We start from the raw sequence: 21821 nt of genomic DNA on the forward strand, positions 1-21821 counted from the left end.
GGTTACGTTAAAATAAGCATATACAGTGAAACCTCTACTAACGGACACCTCTATAAAGCGGACACCTCCCTTAACGGACATATTTTATTCCCCAAAAACTGGAATAGGAAAAAGCATATTGACAAACCTCTCTAAAGCGGACACTCTCTAGTACGGACACGGACAGTCTTTTCTGTCTTTTATAGGTATTATTTACCTCCGTATTACGGACACTTTCTCTAGAAATAAGTTGAAAAGTGTAGTAAAAATACATTTTTAGTAATTCATACATGTATCACCAAGGAAGCATTGTGACAACATTTTGCCCCCTCAACTGTCAGCTCAGCAACCCAGACGAAGCGTCTCTGTTTAACAACACTCTTATGTCCTTTGCTTGCATCCCACTCCCACCCAAGCTGTTTTAGACACAAAAGTGATTGGCAGTTGCCCGCCGTTAGGGATGACACATTATGCTACTGTCCCGTTGGAGTCTCTAACCAACCAGAAGACAAGTTAGTACTTTTTGCCCTCAGGTATGTATATTGTCTCAAAAAGAACACTTCAGGACTCCAATTATCCCACAAATTAAAGCGCCATACTGAAAACGAAGGAAGTACTGATAAGTGTAAAGTGCAGAGAACTATAATATGTTATTTCCATGTTGTGCCTCGAACATAGAGTATTGGATGACAGAGAGAATAATGCATGTAATATTCGTAAATACCTGATTCATGCAAAAATATTTTTTCTAATTGTATATTATCTTGCTCACTAATTTACATAAAAAATACTGAAACCTCTTGAAGGCGGACACCTCTCTATAGCGGACAATTTTTGATTCCCCGCGGCTGTCCGCTTTAGAGAGGTTTCACTGTATAAAGTTAAAATGAATCCTTAAAATGTAACTGCAGTTAATTTTGAATATTTACAATAAGACAGAACCTATGTTGGCTACGACTTAGTTCCTTATTTCTTACATTTAAAAATGAGAAAACCTTATTTAATGGACTAACCGTCATGAATTATTTTCAAATTGCAATCTTATTTAACCGATCCCGTACGTTATGAAAAATGGCTACCGTATCATCTCAATAAAATATTGTATTAAAAAATATCTGTACTACCAAACAGGGTGAACTGTATAGGCAAAAAGACGAAATTTTTATTCGTTACACTAAAAGTTCGAATTCATTAAAATGAAAATTTTAATATACATTAAATACGGGAAGGGAATTTCCGCATTCCTAAAGATTTTGTTACGGTGACGTTCGTTAAATTGAAATTTGACTGTATACACAGAAATGTTACAAGTTTTCATGCCGATAAACATATGTTTACTGAAATGTCTTTTGGTCATCCATAGGAGCAAGTTTCGAAAACTTTTTTATTGCCCGAAGCTGTTAAAACTCAATATTTAAGCTAAACAATCGTTAACACTAAGAAAGAATTTACTGCAAAATTTCAATTCTCCTACTTTTTCTTGCACTGGTTCCATTTTATTTTGCGCTTTCAGTCATTTCACGTATCAGTGTCTTTGTAGGGCTTCGTAACTTTCTCTAGTATTGGCATGCTATTGGAAAGTCCTAATGGCCCTGAGTTAATGAATGTTGCACCAATTTTGATGTCTTCCCATCTCAGGCGTAAGTTCCCAATATTCCTCACACCTGGTTTGTATTGCAAGACATACTTACCATATTCGTAAATATATTTATCCACATTTACAAGGAACTGTGTATATTTTCAGTATAGCTAGTTTCTTTGTACGTAATTTTTATCTGATTAAAATGGGTTTAAAATCAAATAAACTATCGACAAAACACCAATAATACCCGTCACAATACTTACATTAGTCCTATTTAATGTTATACCCCTTCATGATCCTTTATTAGCAACTTTTAGTTTTGATTATATATATATATATATATATATATATATATATATATATATATATATATATATATATATATATATATATATATTTGCGGATGGTTTTGAAAAATAAATTATTGATCTTTTTAAATATATTATATTACAAAAGAATGTATCTACAAGCCAAAATATTTATATTATGAATTTTACAGTTAACCATTTTTGTACATAATATTGTGCATAATATACACATAAAACAAAATGTTACACTGACCAGATGTACGTTTTTTTTTCTTTATTAAGCGAAGTCACTAAAACATACCTGTTTAATCAGATAAAAAAAAAAAGCATAGCCAGCGTTTTCTTTTTTTCACTATATCGATCAACTTCATTTTCGTAACTTAAAGTTTCATCCTTAATTAACAAAGAAATGTACAGCTTCTTAACAAAACAAAGATATTCTTAATGTTACAAGGTATTAGGTATCGCTTTTAGGAGAGTTGGTAATGGATTCCGATTCCTTATCACAGAACTCGTGAGTCACTTCTGTTGAGTCTGGTTCAGCTATACAATGCCTCAACTCGGTTGCTGCATCACTGTTCTTCACATCATTAGTTGTCCCTTCAACTTCTGAAGATATATCACCATACCTTAACCGCGATGGTGACACAACGTCAGCATCATTGTTACCATCATCACAATCACAGATATCGTCTTCGGTGATCATATGAGAATCGTACATTGCTAGATCACCTTGCACTTCACAACTTTGGCTTACTTCAAACCCACCACTACCGTTACTGTCACACGAGTCAGCATCTACGGCTGTAGACCCCACACCTTCCCTTTCAATCCTTTGCAAACGCTCATTATCACTCGCTGTCGTCATGGCCTCACTTTTAATCACTTCCAATTGCTGGGAGTCTTCCGATACATAATCACTTTTTGGAGTTTCTTTCACAGGATATACTGTCGGTCGCACTGGAGTTCCGCTACAACTGCCGCTGCGCGCTGGAGATGGTTCACCCTTCGTAAACATTTGAATAGGACGCTGAAATCCTTTTGAGTGGTGATGTGGTGTAGCGATCACTTCGCACTTACTAAAGCCTACATCCGACAGCAAATATTCCGTAAACTTCTGAGGATGAAGCTGAATGCTATTGTAATTTTTTAGAGTCGTTTCCTGTAAAGATACAAAGCGAATAAAATTTGTATTAGCACAGAAATGTCTAATGGATACACACAACACAAATCTCTTAGTATTACGAGAAATTACTTCATAAGTCAAAAGCATCTGATCGAACAGTGCTTGAGGACCATTTTTTAAAAATAATTTTAACGGTTATCTACCCAAATTATTTTTCTTTTAAATTTCTTGAGTGCCAACGTTACAATCTCTTTATGTCCACTTTTGTCAAGAATGAGTATATGACAATTGACTTTATGAAGAAAAACTACAGACAAATCTGCGTCGGCATATATCAACAGTACGGTAATATGGCTTAAAACCTTTCAGTCATTGAGCTAACCATCTTTGGATCAGCAAATGGCCATCATCTTAAATTAAACTCTTTTAGAGAGCATGCGATCAGGCTAGAATTTCAAAGAAAAAACTACTTATTTTCAATATAATTTAACCAGTGGAAAGTTATGAGAGACTTAATCTATTACCAAAATCAACTGGATGGAACAATGATTAAATTTCTCCAACAAGTAATGAAGAAATCCAGATTTACTGTTGCTAGTATTCAGAAGAGAGAGAGAAAAAAAATACAATTACTCTCAAAGAAACACGGCTCACACACTGGACACATGATATAATTGCAAGGTGTGATCGGAGTTTCTCAGAGGTATGAAGAAATTTCAAATAATAATAATAATAATAATAATAACCTGTTTATTACACTGGATATATAAAAAATCCGGGGCCATGGCCGACTCCGCTATGAATAAAAGTACGAAAAAATGGATCGAGAGGAAAATTATCGGAAATGTGAGTTTTTCAATCTAATTTCAATTGTCGCCTATGAAATAGTTCCAATAATACTCAGGGTTGGGGTAGGAGATTTGAAGATAGTATCTATGTGTCTATCAGCAGTTTCGTTTTCGGAAACTGCGTTGTTAATGAGTAATTTGACTTAGTAAACTACTAATACCAAGAGTAGATTGACCTGGCGTATCAATAGGGCCATTTACTTAAAGAAAGAACAATTACAATATAATCTAATGAGTAGGGGTAGGTAAAAGATTTCTGGTTTTTCGGCATTTATGGCCATGCTATCCCTTCACGTATGAGGAGTAAGTTCCTCGGCGATCACACTGGCCACGGAATGAACACATATTTTTATATATGTGGCCAATTCCAGAAAATTTTGGCCATCCTTAAGATATATACTGAAATGTGAATGTAGTGATGAGGATATGACCCAGGACTTTTGATACATCCAGTATAGATACTCATAGGATCAATATAATAAAACTTTAGCATCCTAATGACCTTACATTTAGTATTTAGAAGTCTTAAAATTTTTACTAGAGGACAAATGAAATACAACTAAAATAAGAGAACTGTAATGAAGTTCCTAAACATAAACAATAAAGCACTAATTGTTTGTGAAGTTTCTATGCCTTTTTCCTCTTTAATTAGGAACTTTTAGTGCTTGAAATGTATGTGTTCAGGTAACTTTGATTCAAAGTTTCCATGTCTAAATTTAATGTTTATGGCATTAACGAAAAATATAATACTTGCCCCCCCCCCCCCCTTATGTAAGGATTTTTTTTTAATAATGTTCTTTTAAGATGCTTTCAGTATGTCTTAAAAACGGAAGATTTTTTTTTCTTTTCATATTCTTCAAGTCTGACTCTCAGAACAACATTGTATAGGGATCCTTTTAACACAATACATTCCATATGACTTACAAAAATTATAGGACCCCTGCTTGACCTAGTGGCTAGCACGCTTGCCTTTGGTGTGTATGGTTGGGTTCAATTCCCGGTGGGGGTACAGTTGAATTATAGAAGTGGTTCGGATTCCATTATAATCAGTATATCCACGTCTCCCTTAGCCGCACAGGCATAATCGTGGGACGTTAAACAAACCAAACAAAAAAATTATACAAACAGTCTTAATTCCCTTAAGAAACGTTCAGAAAAATTTTAGAAAATATAAAAAAATTCTTCTGCAACCCACTGGATGAGGATGGTTTTTAACACGTTTTCTGCAGATATCATTAAAGAAACCTGATAAGGCAAAAATGGACCATTTCAAGTGTAATTATCTTCAATCTTCAGAGCTATCAACAACACCTTAAAGAACACAGTCAGTTACGAAAGTCAATAAAAAGAATTTTAGGAATGATAAAAGAAAAAAAATCAAAAGATTGCAATCTTAGCCAATAATTAGCCTAGTTTTTGGATCAGGGCCCACAAAAATTTTTAAACGGCCCCTAAATCGTTTTCGTTTAAGGAATAAACACATACTGAGTTAAGCGATAGTTTGGGTTTGACCCACTATATGTAATTCTCCAGATATAAAGCGTACAAGAAATTTTTTGGCTGAAATATAATGGATTTTTTTAATAACACGAGAAATCAAATATACGTGTTCTATTCGCACGACGAATGCTATTTTAAATTCAGACCTGGGAACTTTGACTAACATAAAAAGTTTTATACAACAGAAGTTCGCAATTAAAGAAGTCATAAAAATGAAGATAATTAATATCCAAAAGTACATCAGAAACAAGTGAGTTAGTATTAAAATATCCTATGTTCAAAAATAACAAACGTTCACATTCAACAAGAACTTCACTACAACAAATCTAATTTTGTTTTGGAGTATGAGGTTGTGTTTTTCACATCCTTGTTGAATCCAGAGCTTGCGAGGGACAATACTTTCCGAAACACGAGTGAGGTTTGAATTCTGTGTAATTTGCGGCTGCACATACCCTTATGTAATATCAATTCTCATAATATAGATCATTCTCCACTATACTATTTCGCCTCCGTGACATCTGGATTATAGGAGTACGCCATCGATCCCAACATCAGGTTTCGTGTTTAATAGCCATGTTTTGGAACTTTTACTCTATTTTTTAGCACCGAAGCTAGAAAAAGAGTTAAATAACTACTAATGATAGCAATTGCAAAACAAAGAAAACTATTTCTTTTATCGTGAGAGAATTTCTATCGAACTATAAAAAGGTGAAGAAATTTTGTTTTAGGTAACTATTTAGAAATTTTGTTTTAGGTAACTATCATAAAAAAAATCTCACTTATATCCACTATGTAATGCACGTAGGGCATTACATATGACTTTATAATAAACCTGTATGTTCAATCTCATAGAAGCAAGGGGGCGCGCTGGCTCAGTGGTAGAGCGTTCACCTCCAGTGCTTGGGGTCCTGGTTCGATCCCAGCTCGCGCCGTGTGGACTTTGTTGTGTACAAACACCCTGCTCGTGGGTTTTCTCGAGGTTCTGTAATATGTGATATGATGTAATATGTCATGGTTTACTTAAATTTAAGGGAAAAACGTTCAGGATCATTGCTGTACATACTGTGATGTTACCTGTAGACTTACGTATGAATTAATTATGCCTCATACAAAATGTTATGTATGCTTTATACTTACCGTAAGATTCTTTTTCTTCTTATACGAATTCCAAGCTTGGGCTTCTAGTATGAGTTTACCCCCTGGCCTTAACTGTGCGTACATCCGATGGAACATCTGCTTCAGCCCAGGATCGCCCCAGTTCAGATGAACCCATTTTGTAACACTCAGACATAAAATTACGTCGAACTGAGGCTGTTCGGTAGCCAAAAGTTCATCCGATTCAAGGATGTAGTTGCCCTGGAAAAGAAAGAAATATAAGATCACGTCTTTTAATATATTCAATACATCACTATACCAGCGTCCATAACTTTCATGCAAGGATTTGTTTCTTCAATAAGAGAAATTTCTTCAGGAAAAAAGGAAAAGTAATTTAACTGAAAAAAAAAACAAACAAACAAACAAAAAAAAAAAAACTCACATTTTAGTAGCAACTTCAGAGTTTAGTATTATATTTCTTCAACTATGGTATTTTGTTCAAGTTTTATTTGAAGAAACAGTGTACAGTAAACTCGAAATTACTCGCGTTAACGATTGACAGAATGACTACAAAATATTTTCAATGAATGTAAAATGGATTAACAAGTAAAATTTTAATTTTTCTCTTATATTTATATATTACTTTCGTTTCCTGTCAACGGACACTAAAGGATACAATTATTTGACTGTAAATCAAAAGTTTCCGTTAGAGAGATAAGGTTTCCAGATGTCCGTATTTTGTCCGGACAGTTTGTATTTTAAGACTTGTGTCCATGTGCTGATCCTGAACAATTGACAAAATGTCCATATTTTGGGGGGGCTCAGAACATATATTAATTATTATAGTTATTATTTCCTCACCACTTTACAAATTACAAGCTCACCATGGAAAATAGCAACCATTTTGTATTCTTTCATTTTACATACTTGTTAAAGATTATGAAACGGACTTTCGTCTCTGTTAGAGAATCGTAACGGCCTGTGGAATGAGTTTATGAATGATGCAAAGAATTGTGAACAATAATAATAATAATAATAAAATCTTACTGAAAATGGGAATCTATTATTTCGATCTCCAGACAAAAAGCTTTGGTTTGGAAAGACAATCGCTGATATAGGTTTGACGGCCCTTAGCTCCCATGAAACAAGTATCACTTAAAAGTTTATGTTATTTAATTATACATGACACTGAAATGCTTTACTCTTTTTTTGTGAACTTAACTGCTATTTGGTTCATTACAATGTTATATTTTCAAATGGTTTAAGCAGTGGAACATTCATAGAAACTAAGAGCCGATTGGCTTTTCAAAATGAAGCTTTTTGTCCGGGGATCGAAATAACACATTCCCAGTTCAGTTTTAGTAAGAGATTTTTGTTTCTCTTCGTTCACAATTCTTTGCATCAATCGTGAACTTATCTACAGACCGTTACGATGCTCTAACAGAGACAACAGTCTGTTCTGTGATCCTTCACAAATCTTTAAAATGAAAGAGTACAAAATGCCTGCTATTTTCCTTGCTGAGGGTGTAATTTCTGAAATGGTAAGGAAATAGTAACTACCTTAAGTAATCTATTTGGCGAGGCCAAAACTTTTGGATATTTTGACACTTGTTTTAAGAGTACGATACGGACACGGACAAAGTCTTAAAATACAAACTGTCCGCACAAAATACGGACGCCTGGCAACCTTATCTCCATAACAGACACCTCTGACTTACAGTCAAATAATTGTGTCCTTTAGTGTCCGTTGATTATAAGTGTTTATATATATATATATCGTCAACAGATAGACATGAAACGAGACCTTTTTCATTTGAATGAAGGGAACTCCGACATGCGCATTCTGCAGAGCAAGTTGGAATAACAAGTTATTGACACTTTCACCGTCGTCACCAACCAAAGACAAGGGCAATAACTTGAGATTTTATATTATATATACAGTATATACTAAATGGCCTTAGATGCCGCCCAGAAATCTATATATATATATATATATATATATATATATATATATATATATATATATATATATATATATATATATATATATATATATATATATATATATATATATATATATACAGTGCGTTCCACGAATAACACTAAGGTCCACCTCCTGAAGAAACGAAGGCAGATAGAAACATGAAACCTTTTGGAACCTTCAAGGGACATAAAAGGCAACATTATGCTGAGAAGGAGAATCCCCCACAAGGGTGGCTAAAGGGGGTTACTGGGGGTAACTCAAAAATTTTAAATAGCAACCCCCATCGTGTGGTACCTCGTTTGAAAGGTATCACGTGTATTGACCTGTTCTGGAAAGTGCACGTTGATTGCATGTCCGTAGCCAACATGGCTGCCATCCGTAAACTATGATCGAAGAAACACTGCAAACCTGTAAGCAGAGAGTAACATAGTATGATTTGGAACATACCTCATTAATGCAGGAGATGCTCGAAGTGTGCACCGCCCACTTCCTGGCAGTAATGTAAACGTTGGACGAACTCCTCTCGAACACGGGTAAAAGTCATTACCGGTATAGAATGAAAGGCATCAACTATGCGTTGGCGCAACTCCGCAATGCTGTTCGGCTGCGTGCGGAACACTATAGTCTTCAAATAGCCCCAGAGAAAAAAGTCGGGTGGAGCAAGGTCTGGCGAACGGGCTGGCCATTCAATGGTGCCGCGATGACCAATCCATTGTCGCGGAAACTCACTATCTAAATAGTCACGTACAAGGCGGTGAAAATGGGCAGGGCAGCCGTCATGCTGAAAAACGGGCGGAATCTCTCCAAATTCTTGCGGATTCTCTTCCATTGCCTCGACAATCAACGGTGCAATAAAGTCTTGCAGCAGCGCCAGGTACTTCTCACCCGTTAATATTCCATCGATGAAGAGGGGCTCGATTATGTGATCACCTAAGATACCCGCCCAGACATTCAGCGACTCTGGGTGTTGAGTGTTGCCTTCACGAAATACATGAGGGTTTGTGTCACACCAATATCGGCAGTTATGCCTGTTGACCTTGCCATTCAAGTAGAACGTACTCTCATCGCAGAAACACACGTTTGTCAGCACAATGGTCCCACGTGCCAATGCCTCACACATCAGCTCACAAAACTCGATACGCATATCGGGATCATGTTCACTTAACTCCTGGACCATATGTAGTTTGTATGGATGGAAGGTATGTTTTTTTAAGATTCTGTATGTCGTTGTGCGTGACACACCACACGTTTGAGCCACAGTTGTTATGGACTGTTGAGGATGCACATTCAGCTCCGCCAACACTTGTATCTGTGTTTCTTCCGTAGCAACACTAGGGTTTCGAGGCTTTGGGGCATTGGTCACACTGCCTGTCGTAAAGAATTTGATTAATAAATGGCGTACAGAAGAAACACTAATTGGGTTGCGCACATTTTGTTCATTGAACAACCGTGCTGTTGCACTGTACGAACGATTCGTAGCACCAAAGAGTAACACAATTTCAATTCTCTGTTCAAGAGACCACATTACAGGGTGTGATTGAAAAGTACCGGAACATTTCCCGCCGCGCGGCTCCCTGGCGTTCGAAAAAAGTGAGGGGTGGGGGAAAATGTGCGCGGGACCTTCCTATTTCAAGCGGAACTTGGCCCAGTGCGCTGCGAGCAGCGGTTGAGAAAGCATCGCTGTCCGCGCGAAGGTCGTTTTGGTCATCGGTCACGTTTTTTGAGCGCCGAAAATGGAGTCAAAGATTGACCAACGCTACGCCATCAAGTTTTGTGTCAAATTAAAAAAGACGTTCACCGAGACCCAGGACCTGCTCAAGGAAGCCTTTGGGGAAGATGTGATGTCCCGTACTCGGATCTTTGAGTGGCACAAGGCCTTCAGGGAAGGCCAGGAGGACGCCGATGACGAACCACGCTCTGGGAGGCCGTCGACGTCGAAAACCGATGAAAACGTCGACCGAGTTCGCGAATACCTGAACCTGGACCGTCGGACAACCCTCCGGGAGATCAGCGAAGAACTTAATTTGACATACTATGCAGTGCAAAAAATTGTTTCTGAAGAATTGAACATGCGGAAGATGTGCGCCAAACTGGTCCCCAAGGTGTTGACCGATGAGCAAAAAGAACTGCGAGTGAAAATGAGTCGTGAAGTGCTGGATTGTGTGGAAGCCGACGAAGAGTTATTAGACAGTGTGATCAGTGGTGATGAAACATGGTGCTACGAGTACGACCCCTCGGTGAACGTCTTTTGGCGTAGCGTTGGTCAATCTTGGACTCCATTTTCGGCGCTCAAAAAACGTGACCGATGACCAAAACGACCTTCGCGCGGACAGCGATGCTTTCTCAACCGCTGCTCGCAGCGCACTGGGCCAAGTTCCGCTTGAAAGAGGAAGGTCCCGCGCACATTTTCCCCCACCCCTCACATTTTTCGAACACCAGGGAGCCGCGCGGCGGGAAAAGTTCCGTTACTTTTCAATCACACCTTGTATATATGCAATGTAGGATGGTCAAACGCACCAGCACAAACACACGTCTACGTCCTTCAGACCTACTGTTCCGGGTTGTAATGTAGCGCACTGTTGGTCGGAAAAGCACATCTGATAGTAGTGCACGAGTAAACAGAGTAGCTTTGCTAAAGTACGTGTGTCCAACACCAAAGCGCTACCACGGGCAACTCGTCGTCATGAACTACATCTCCTCGTCCGTAAGAGTAGCAGTTCGACAGTAGCGCAATGGTAAAGTGTTGGTTCAGTACACGTGCGGTCCGGGGTTCGAGCCTCGGAGGGTTCAGATTTTTCAATATTATTATGGTACTCTCTTTTCTATCGGTTTCAGTTCAATTTGCATGTTTTGTATTTGCAATACTGTTATAGTGTTAGTTGTGTGGTATGTGTATTGTGCATTCGTTCCGAACTAGACCTACGTTAGACTTTAGAGTTTGTTGTGGACACGGTCTGGTCTCTATACGCGATTACTTTTCCAGCGAGGTACCACACGATAGGGGTTGCTATTCAAAATTTTTGAGTTACCCCCAGTAACCCCCTTTAGCCCCCCTTGTGGGGGACTCTCCTTCTCAGCATAATGTTGCCTTTTATGTCCCTTGAAGGTTCCAAAAGGTTTCATGTTTCTATCTGCCTTCGTTTCTTCTGGAGACGAGCTTTAGTGTTATTCGTTGAACGCACTTCGACCGTCGTTTACGGATGGCCGCCATGTTGGCTACGGACATGCTAGCGACTTACAATTTTCACAAGTAGTCTTTACTCGTGATTACCTTTCAAACGAGGTACCACACGATGGGGGTTGCTATTTAAAATTTTTGAGTTGCCCCCAGTAACCCCCTTTAGCCCCCTTTGTGGGGGATTCTCCTTCTCAGCATAATGTTGCCTTTTATGTCCCTTGAAGGTTCCAAAAGGTTTCATGTTTCTATCTGCCTTCGTTTCTTCAGGAGGTGGACCTTAGTATTATTCGTGGAACGCACTGTATATATATATATATATATATATATATATATATATATATATATATATATATATATATATATATATATATATAAGAGAGAGAGAGAACTTCATTGGAAGCCTCGCTTACAAGTTGTATGTTAAGTGTTTATAGTTATTACTTATATAATTAATTTCCATCCATCCTATCCCCCCCCGTTTCCCCCCCTCATTTACGCTTTCACAGTGCTGACGCAGTCAGCCAAAACTCTGAGATTAATGACTTTGGAATCAACCAGTAATATAGAATAGAGAAGAGCATAAGCATAGTGAATACCTTCTGAGTTTATATAGCAAATAAAAATAAACTAGAAAGAGCTTCATACTTACCACAAAGTCCCAAAAACACGAAACAGTACTTTCGAGGAACACGGTTCTCATCTTCAGACTCTCGGGACCTTTGCGTTAAGTATGACGCTTTCCAATGTATTTTTATTTGCTATATTGGCTATTATCACCGCTCGCCATTTGTACCTATATACCTTTCGGGTTTATTTAACTAATCAACAGTTGGGGCAACTACATGTCCTCATTCTAAGAAAATGCTAGCTACGAGTCTGACTCCAGTTGAAACAAAATTATTTAACTGCTCGGTCACTACATATAAAGTAACAGATCAACCCATATCAAGTATCCAAATCTGCGCACTCTACTATTTTGTAACATATGTTCTTTATCGATAATGACTCATCTGTATTAGAAATACATGCTTTACTTCATTACTCTATGTTTACGATTAGCATATATATTCGTTGCAATTTTTGTTATTTGAAGTGTTTTCCCAATTTTATTATACCTAAACTGTAGTTAACAAATTGCAGCTTGCTCAAACAAAAAGGAAGTTTATTTTCCATAGTAACATTCACTCCATTACGTGAACATTATATTTCAACTTTAATTTTAACACCTGAAGTCCAATTTACTATATTTAGTGATATCATGGCATGTCAAAAAGAAATAGAAAAACCTTTAGTTTGAGAAAGAACAATGAGGGTAAATTACACAGAATCTACTTGAATAGGACGACTTTTTATTTTTAATTATCTGCGAGGCTGTTGTACTAAACAGGATAAAAGTTTATTTGAAGTTTAACGTCCCTTTGCAGCACTGAAGCTAGACGAGACGGGATCTGCTGTTTAGAGTGGGATTCGAGCAAATACTGAAAGTTTGCAAGAAAGGTGAATACTTCCACCTCGAATCGAAACCGGGACCACGAGCTAAAAAAGCAAGCGAGTTAGCCACGCATGGGATAAAAATAATAAAAGAAACACATACCAAAGATATTACATAATAACCTACAACTGTTACACAGAACAGAGACCTCAACTTAAAACACTGAGTAAAGAAAAAGACATTATATATATATATATATAGGGTGTTCTAAAAATGGCGTTCACGGACCACGGAGCATTTCCTACAAGTAGAAATAAAGCAAAAAAAAAAAGTATATATATCCTTAGGTCTACCAATCTATCAAACAGTTATATCGATTCTTTCCAGATGGCTGTTAAAGTCGATATTAATTGACACTAGCATCACTTATTAGTGCAGCAATCGATTCAACTGTTTTTTGTATTCGTATAGTAATGCTAACTGCTTCAAGTTAATCTGCGACGTTGCCACATTGTGAAATTTTGATTTCCCATAGCGGCTGAAGGAGGTCCCGAAGGGCATACCATTATATAACATTTTATAACATTTTCGCTTTATTTTGACCTGTAGAGTAGTGCTCTGTGGTTCGTGGGTGCCATTTTTAAGAACACCCGATATATATAAAGTCCTCTGACATAGGGTAACTTATTATCAGAGTTACAACAAGATGTAAGATAAGAAATCGTCTCTAAATATGTTGTTTTCAATCTATACTCAAGGATTTTTTTTTTTTTTTTTTTTTTAAATCGGACGAGCCGTTTGGGCTGTACACTCTTTATATGCGCCTAATGTTAAATGAAACTGTAGTGTTGCCATTTACCTGGACCCACAACATAAGTGAACGAATTTACTGTCTTTTGCGCTAACATGTCGATGGGCAGCCCCTATGTCAAAAAGTAACTTCATTCACTTATGTTGTTGATCCAGGTAAATGGAAACGTTGCATTTTCATTGAACATTGGGCGTATTAAGAGAGTACAGCCTAAACGGCTCGTCCGATCTATAATAATAATAATTAAAAAAATCCTTCACTTTAGATGCAGACGGTTACCCCTCTGACATTTTGTTGTAACTCTGATAATAACAGTTACCCTATGTCAGGGGACTTTTAAAACACCCTATATATTACGAAGTGTCCAGTCGTGTGTTCCTAGTCAGCTAATATTTCAAAAATCATAGTTTGTGATATTTATTATAATGTGAAGGAAAATATATTCTCAAATTACAATTTTAACTCAGACAATGATATTATAATCTTACATATTCTTTGATTTTCTACAGCTAAGATGGATTACAAGCGAATTGGACTACTTCATACGGATTTGACCCTAATGTATTCGAAATGCATAACAAGAAAGAATTCCAGTGTTTTGAATTGAATAAATACTGTATGATTACGAAACCTTCGCTACTTACGTGAACAAATGAAACATTCCTCGGAAACGCTTGTGAGTCTTCACTCGCTATTTCAGGGACACCAATAGGTCCAAATAAAACAGGCATTGATATTGGAAACTTCTCCTCACTGCCACCAGGTTCCCAGTTCACATAGTGTTTAATATTTTTCTTTGCTATATCGATCAGTTTACGATCAATGTCCAACCCCACGACTTTTCTAGCTTCAAATTCACGCGCAACTGTTAATGTTATATGTCCAATGTTGCAACCAAGATCAAGAACATCTTTCCCTTTAAAATATTCCTTTTTGAAGCATTTCAACCGCGGATCTTCCTCATGGTAGAGATTTCTATAACCATAGTATCTGTTATAGTTGCCATACTGGAATTTAACGTCTTTCTTTCTGAAACGTTGAGATTTTAATTCGTTTGGCTTATTCTTGTTCTTGCCTTTGGGAAATCGAATTTTCTGACCTTTCCCTTCATTATCCGTATGATGGTGGTGATGGGAATCACGAGAAACACTGCGATTATAGGGAGGTGGCCTTTTCCATTCGCCTGGTTGTGGAATCACGGGACTTACAATTTCATCCTTCTTATTTCCAGATTTTCTTCCCGACTTCTTTTCGCTTCTTTCCTTCTCTCTATTGGTTGTTTCTTTCTTTTCTTGTTTTGGACTTTCCTCAGTCTTGTCTTTCTCCTTCTCTGGCGATGCTTCATCACCATCTTCTTTCCCACTTACTGATCCACCCGACACACGCTTCTTTCGTTTATGGCGGCTCTTTCTCTTCTTCGGTGACACCAACTTCAATTCCAACTCTGCGTCTTCTCCAGCGTTCAAGTTCAGCGGATCGTTGATATTTGGTGGAATGAGAACTTCGATCTCTTCTGTACGATGCCTTGGAGTGGGAACAGGTGATGTATGTGGGGTTAAAGCATTTGCAGCTCTGAAATTAACAAGAAAAGAACAGATTAGATTCAGGTCAAAAGAAATATTATCGGCAAACTTCAACCCAAATAGTTTGATATTAAGAAGAGGTTAGCAGACAAAGTTAACAACTTTCTAGATGATTTGAAATAGAGAAACTAAATCCTTGGAGATTAAAGCAGTCTAGTACATAGAAGGTATGAATACAGAAGAATACTGTTCTTTACTGCGTCACACATCAATTAGTGCGCGATGATACTATTTTCAAAACACTAAACATACGGAACGGATTTGTACTTGGGATGACCTAAAAACTTCGAAATTATTAATTATTTATGCTCTAAATATGACAAAATTTGACCTAAAAAACCACACAACTTCATATTACTAAAGGACTTAACTTTAAGTATCTGTAAATTTGTACTCAGTGACGCTAGATTCTCTCAGATAAAAGCATTCCAATGAATGTCAAATATCATTCAAAGTTGAAAAATATGCTTATGCTTAGTGTTAGTATATAAATAAAGACGGATTTTCTAGGTACCAGTGATGATCTCAAGGAATAGCTCAGGGAAAATGCTTTCAGAGTTGGATATGGATTAACAGTATTTTTGCAATGGCACTTTCATACCCCGTATATTGAATCTACTTCCATCACACCAGTTACAGTGTTCACAACTCAAAAATGTGCTATCTTTAATTAAATTATACACGCAAAAGATGCTAGAATAAAAATATTAAAGAAAACACACCCTGGCTGATCATAATGTTTCACATACTAAGAAAAAAAAAACTTTAAAAACGAGAACAGACTCTTATGAAGATGTAACAACAAGCTATTAGCATAACGTTATATTATTTAAAAAAAATAAATAAAAAAAGATATAAAATTCTTGAATTAACAAGTGAGGTTATTGTCAAAGGACATTATAGTCTAACTGCACAAAACTACAAAGCAATCTTTACCGCCTCTGATTAAACAAAAACTTCACCCAAAGATCTCTACTTGAGTTTGTAACTTTCAAGTAGAGATCTTTGGGTAACGTTTTTATCAAGCAGAGGCAGTAAATATTGCTTTGTAGTTCTGTGCAGTTAAACTATAATATACTTTGTCAATAATCTCATTTGTGATTCTACAATTCTTTGAATTCGTAAATAACTTAGTATGCACTGCATGAAGAAATGAACCTGAACATATATAAACCCTGGTAAAGAAGAATGTATTTCAATACTCAACTATATAGCCGTATAACATTATATTATTCTGCTATTTTCTTGCAATGCATCACGGAGTTTTGTAAATGACGTATGTAACTCATATTTTTAACCTCTGATTAGAGGTCTGCACGGGCCGGAACTTTTAGCTCGGGCCCGGCCCGCCCGTGAATTTACAATGTGAGGCCCGACCCGAGTCCGAAATATGTTTTGGCATTTAGGCCCGAGCTCGTGTGATAATCAAATGAGCCCGAAAGAAACCCGAATTACAGAAACTTAATAATTAACGCAAAATTGTATTTTTATTTACAGCAATTAGAGGTTTAATTTTGGAGCTGTGCTTTAAAAGTTCTCCAGAAAGAACGGTGCAAATATATCGTTGTACTTAAAAATTCACGGCCCGAGCCCGAAGTGATATATGCTTTGTAGGCCTGAGTCCGTGCAGACATCTACCTTTGATACAAATTGTATGCCCCGATTGTTTAATACATTCAAGACGAACTCGAATGAGATCAATAAACATCCGAGATGTGCTTTCGTTCTCAATCTTTCATAGAGTATAACAACTATAATTTTATTGAAGATAAGTTGTTAATCATTTCAGATCTACTTAATATCCGACCCATACTAAGGACCTAAAACAAAATTTGGATTGAAAATCGAAAAAGCACAAAGTAAATACCTCCTTAGGTTGACTATGTATTTACAAACTTATAGCACATATATTAATACTACGATGTTTTTATTTCTTAACTTATTTTCTTTAATTAATAGTTATTAATTTATTATTTATTTATTTATTAATTAGAATTAATTTCTTTAATTATAGTTAATAATTATTAACTATAATTAGTTTCACTTCCTGTTAAAAATTCGAGTAACCTATTTATTTCGTGAAATCTACTACCATTTCTACAGAAAACTCTCCAACTTCTACAAACAGCAAACTTGTTTAATAATTCACATCTTAAAATTTAGAACTTTCTGAGTTATACCCTATAATGGTATAGGTCAGCTAGACGGGTTTAGATGAATGATTAATGTGTAATCAAGACATCAACTCCTAATCATACACATTTCTTGTTTACAAGGTCAGACTCCGCTAGGCTTTGATGAAAGTATCCCCTCCAGTTGCCTCACAATGCTGGAGTAAATTTGTAAATCCCACCACAAATCGAACCCGGGACTAGCAGATCAAAAGAACGCGTGTTAACCATTCTGCGAAACGGAAACACGATTATCAATAAAAATTTCAAGAACTTTATGGTTCTTTTCTTCCTACTGCACCTTATCCTTATCTGATGAACCACTTAGCGAAAGAGTTTACTCCGCTTATGATAGTGTTTTTACTATTAGCTAATATATATATATATAACGACGTTGACTATAGATTATTGTAACTCGAAAATCGAAATAAATGATCAACTGAAGCTCTATCTGTCTCAGATGATGAAAACGGTTATCAAACATATGTGCTTAATGGTGTTACAAAAGAATAATACAGTTTACTTTCCCTTCTTAAACAGACAAAAATGCTTTCACAGTGAGGTAATACACCATGTTTGTCAAGCACCTGCATATTTATTGCAATTTCTGAAAAAGCAGAAAAAGCATATTTCCATACATTTTATAGGAATTTAAAATACCGTGATTTTCAGCTGCACGTTTGGAAGTCGAAACTCTTGTAATAAATTATCTCATGCTGATCTCAAAATAAAACTTTGGAGATAGATTCATAACATTCCTCGTATTTTTTGGTTTCTTTTTGAAAATTTTCAAAAAATGGCTTTTTAAGAAAATCAACTGCAAAATTTTGATTATTTTTAATTTTTTTTTTTTTTTTTTTTTTAATTCTAGTGTTCACTATAATCTCAAAGCTCTTTTCATAAGCTTTAAAATAACACCTTAACCAATATCTTAGGTCCTTTAGAGCAGCCGCCCAAACGCCAAGCAAACAAATGTCACGCAATTTTTGATATTTTTTTTTTTTTTTTGAGAACATTGAGGTCCTGTAATTTCGAAATTGTTTTACATATCAACCTGAAAAATCAGGGTTTGTCATTTCCCAGTAGTATCAAGAACTATGCCAAATTTAATCAAAATCTGGCAAGGTAAGGTAAAATTTGTTTGAAAATTGTGTTTGATTTGACATGGAAATGCACATGCAAGGTATACAGACAACATTTAATTTTGGAAGAAACTAGGAATAACAGATCAAACATTTCACTTTAAAAAATCTGATCAAAGCAAATAGTTATATTAATAATGCAATAGAGTTGCAGTAATATATCATTGCTTTCATCAGACACAGCATGATAATATAAAGTCAATGGTATACGCCTTACACTTTAACACAGGTCAGTAATAATAAGGGTTTGCTTTGGTCAGGTTTTATTTAAGTTATACGTAGTTCCAATGCCAGAATGAGAAGTATTCAAATTAAAATTTCAGTATGAACTATTATTATTATTATTACCAATAGTAGTAGTAATAGTAGCAGTAGTACTAGTGGTAACAGCAGCAATAATAATAATAATAATAATAATAATAATAATAATAATAATAATAATAATAGTAGCAGCAGTAGTAGTAGTAACAGTAGTACCGGTTTTTGTTCTGAAACATACTGTAAGATACTAATTTCTTTATAATTACAGAGTTTGTATTTAGAGCCCAATGTACTGAGCGGAAAACTATGAATTTACTAACATACACACAATAAAGGCAGGATTCGTTGTACATGAGATTCGAATTAAACATGCGAATAATAGTTTAATCATGACAAGAGTCTCTTGTGCAAACACACACCAGACATGCAACTGGTTGCAGAAAACTGTAAAACTCCGGTGTTGATTTCAGTCAAACTTCAACCTTGTGTTGTGGTTTGTTGCCCTTGAAAGACTTCTTTGAAATGTTCATGAACCGTACATACTGACGCACCGGTTCAGTCTATTTTTACTTATGTTTGCTGTCCTAAACATTTCTCTGCAATTCTTTCACAGACTTCTTTCTCATACAACTTCATGTCTATCTGCCACCTCCCATGAAGAGCAAATATCTCCATATTAATTACAACTTTAAAAAAATCAAATACGGAATTTTAATGAAAATCGACTGCAAAGTTTTTGTTACGATTATATTAGGAAAGGCATGAAACAACATGATACACAATATTTAAAGAATCTGATTTTTCAATTGATAATCATACTCCCATTTACACAATCTGAATATCTGGGTTACTTGGGTATTGTGAACGGAGTTAAAATACTTACTTTGAATTATTATTCTTTGTAATATTTACTATTTTACTTAAATCTGCCTAGAAGAAGAGTTTCTCCGTTTTTAATAACCAAAGAAAACAGTATCATAAACATAATTACTAAAACAAATTCCACATATTACAAGTGTTTGTAGCATGTGGGCACCAGTTCTCCATACGCTTTTGTATTTTCTTTTTTCTTCTTACTACTAAAATTTAAAGAATACTCTTTATCAGTTGTTCTGTGTGGATCCCTCGGTACTTACAAACAGAACATTATTTAGTAAAACAATTTTACGTGTACTTCAACATTAACAAACAAGTCTTTAAATCGATTATTAAGAAGAACTGCTGAAGGGTCAATAATACGCTGCAAATAAACTATATTTTACTTATTATTATTATTATTATTATTATTATTATTATTATACTAATGATAATAGGAAATTATACAAAGGAATGTATAATTATTCTTTGTATTCTTGGAATCCCAATAAGAAACAGTAAAAGTTTGTGCTCACGCTAATTCCAAATAATACACGGTCATTCTAATACATGTAGCTACCTGAACTATCGGGTGTTAAACTGTACAGGCAATTTGCCTATTGAAAACTATTGTGACGATTTAATTTATGCACCTTAAAAACTATATTACTTCAATTTCATTGTTTCTAGAAAAATAAATTTGTTAAATGTAACCAATTAGAGCTTTTTAACTTAGTACGAGTTTAACCTATAATGCACAGCGGGCCGACGGCTTGGGCAGAACAAGCCGAAAAGTAGCACTTCGAAAAGCAATAATAATTAGATTTCTACTCATCCTGTTAAATGTTATATTAAATTAGTTAACGTTCTTTAAGAATATATATGAAATCAACACCACACTTGGACATTTATCGTATAGATTTGCGTATGTAGCAGGACGACAGGACAATACTTTTGTTACTGACTGTATCACCACAATCCTACGCTATGCGCATATAAAGTTGTAGTATTTGTACAAATTCATATCTACTACAATCGGTATTTTTTTTTCACACTAACACAAGAACTAACATTGCAAGAACTAACACAAGAAATATAATACACTCAAGAAATTACCAAGCACATTAAAAAAGGGAAAGAAAAAAAATAGTTTCTATACGAATACAGAGATATCTCAGCACAGTGATCTTTAATATTATGACTGCTAAATTTGTTTTCAACCTACTTTTCCATATTTGCCTAAATATCTCAAAATCCGAACAATAACCTTACTATTTCTCTTGTTGAGTTCCCCATTCTCAAGATATACGTCAGCAAATCAATGAATGAAGCCGCTCGCTCTAGAGGTGAATCAGTGAACTACAAATGCCATCTCATAAACACTGACTATTGAGAATTTTATATTGCATATTTTCATAATAATAAAAAAATATCTGAAGATATTACAGATTGAGATGATACTGTTTCATCTATATTTCATTTGATTTTAAAGCTGTCATGCTTACGTTTCGAAATACTATGATTGTTCTTATCAGAGCCGGTACAATTAATACAACTGTTTATCATAAAGATATTCTGAGGGGTTGCTAGAATTCTACAATTTCAAGGAATGACTTATGATATTGATTGTTACATAACTATGTTTATTCCAAATACTGCTTACCTTTAATAGCTCTTTTTCGTTCATTGTATGAGTATTTCATTTCAATATAAAATATGTATCTAATATACATATTTATGCATCTATGTACTAGTATGTACTACAATATGTACCAATTTAAAATTTAGTTCAAGGCAATGCATATAGTGTTAGTATTAGATAGAATGTCCATATGTAATTGTATCTATGACAAAATTAAATACTCGCACAACGATTAATTATGGTTTGAATTGAAACGAAGCAGTATTGGAAGTACCTACTGATGTAATCAACATTCATAACGTATACCTTGAAATTATAGGGTTC

At 35.5% G+C, this 21821-nt stretch overlaps 1 protein-coding gene across 2 annotated transcripts in view; it reads right to left on the bottom strand.

Annotated features, from left to right (window-relative positions):
• Nucleotides 1-2060: 2060 nt before the first annotated feature.
• Nucleotides 2061-21821, bottom strand: part of LOC145671278 (7SK snRNA methylphosphate capping enzyme-like) — a 244059-nt gene continuing 224298 nt past the window's right edge. For both annotated transcript variants that reach the window (XM_081740224.1, XM_081740225.1), the window contains 3 exons: nt 14488-15415; nt 6481-6699; nt 2061-3031 (listed from right to left, as the gene is read on the bottom strand). In XM_081740224.1, coding sequence (XP_081596350.1) covers nt 2327-3031; nt 6481-6699; nt 14488-15415 — 1852 coding nt within the window. In that variant the 3' untranslated portion in view covers nt 2061-2326. The remainder of the gene's footprint in view (nt 3032-6480; nt 6700-14487; nt 15416-21821) is intronic.

This window comes from Thermobia domestica, chromosome 15 (genome assembly GCF_964235325.1).
Source record: "Thermobia domestica chromosome 15, izTheDome1.hap1.1, whole genome shotgun sequence".
Classification (NCBI taxonomy): Eukaryota; Metazoa; Arthropoda; class Insecta; order Zygentoma; family Lepismatidae; genus Thermobia; species Thermobia domestica.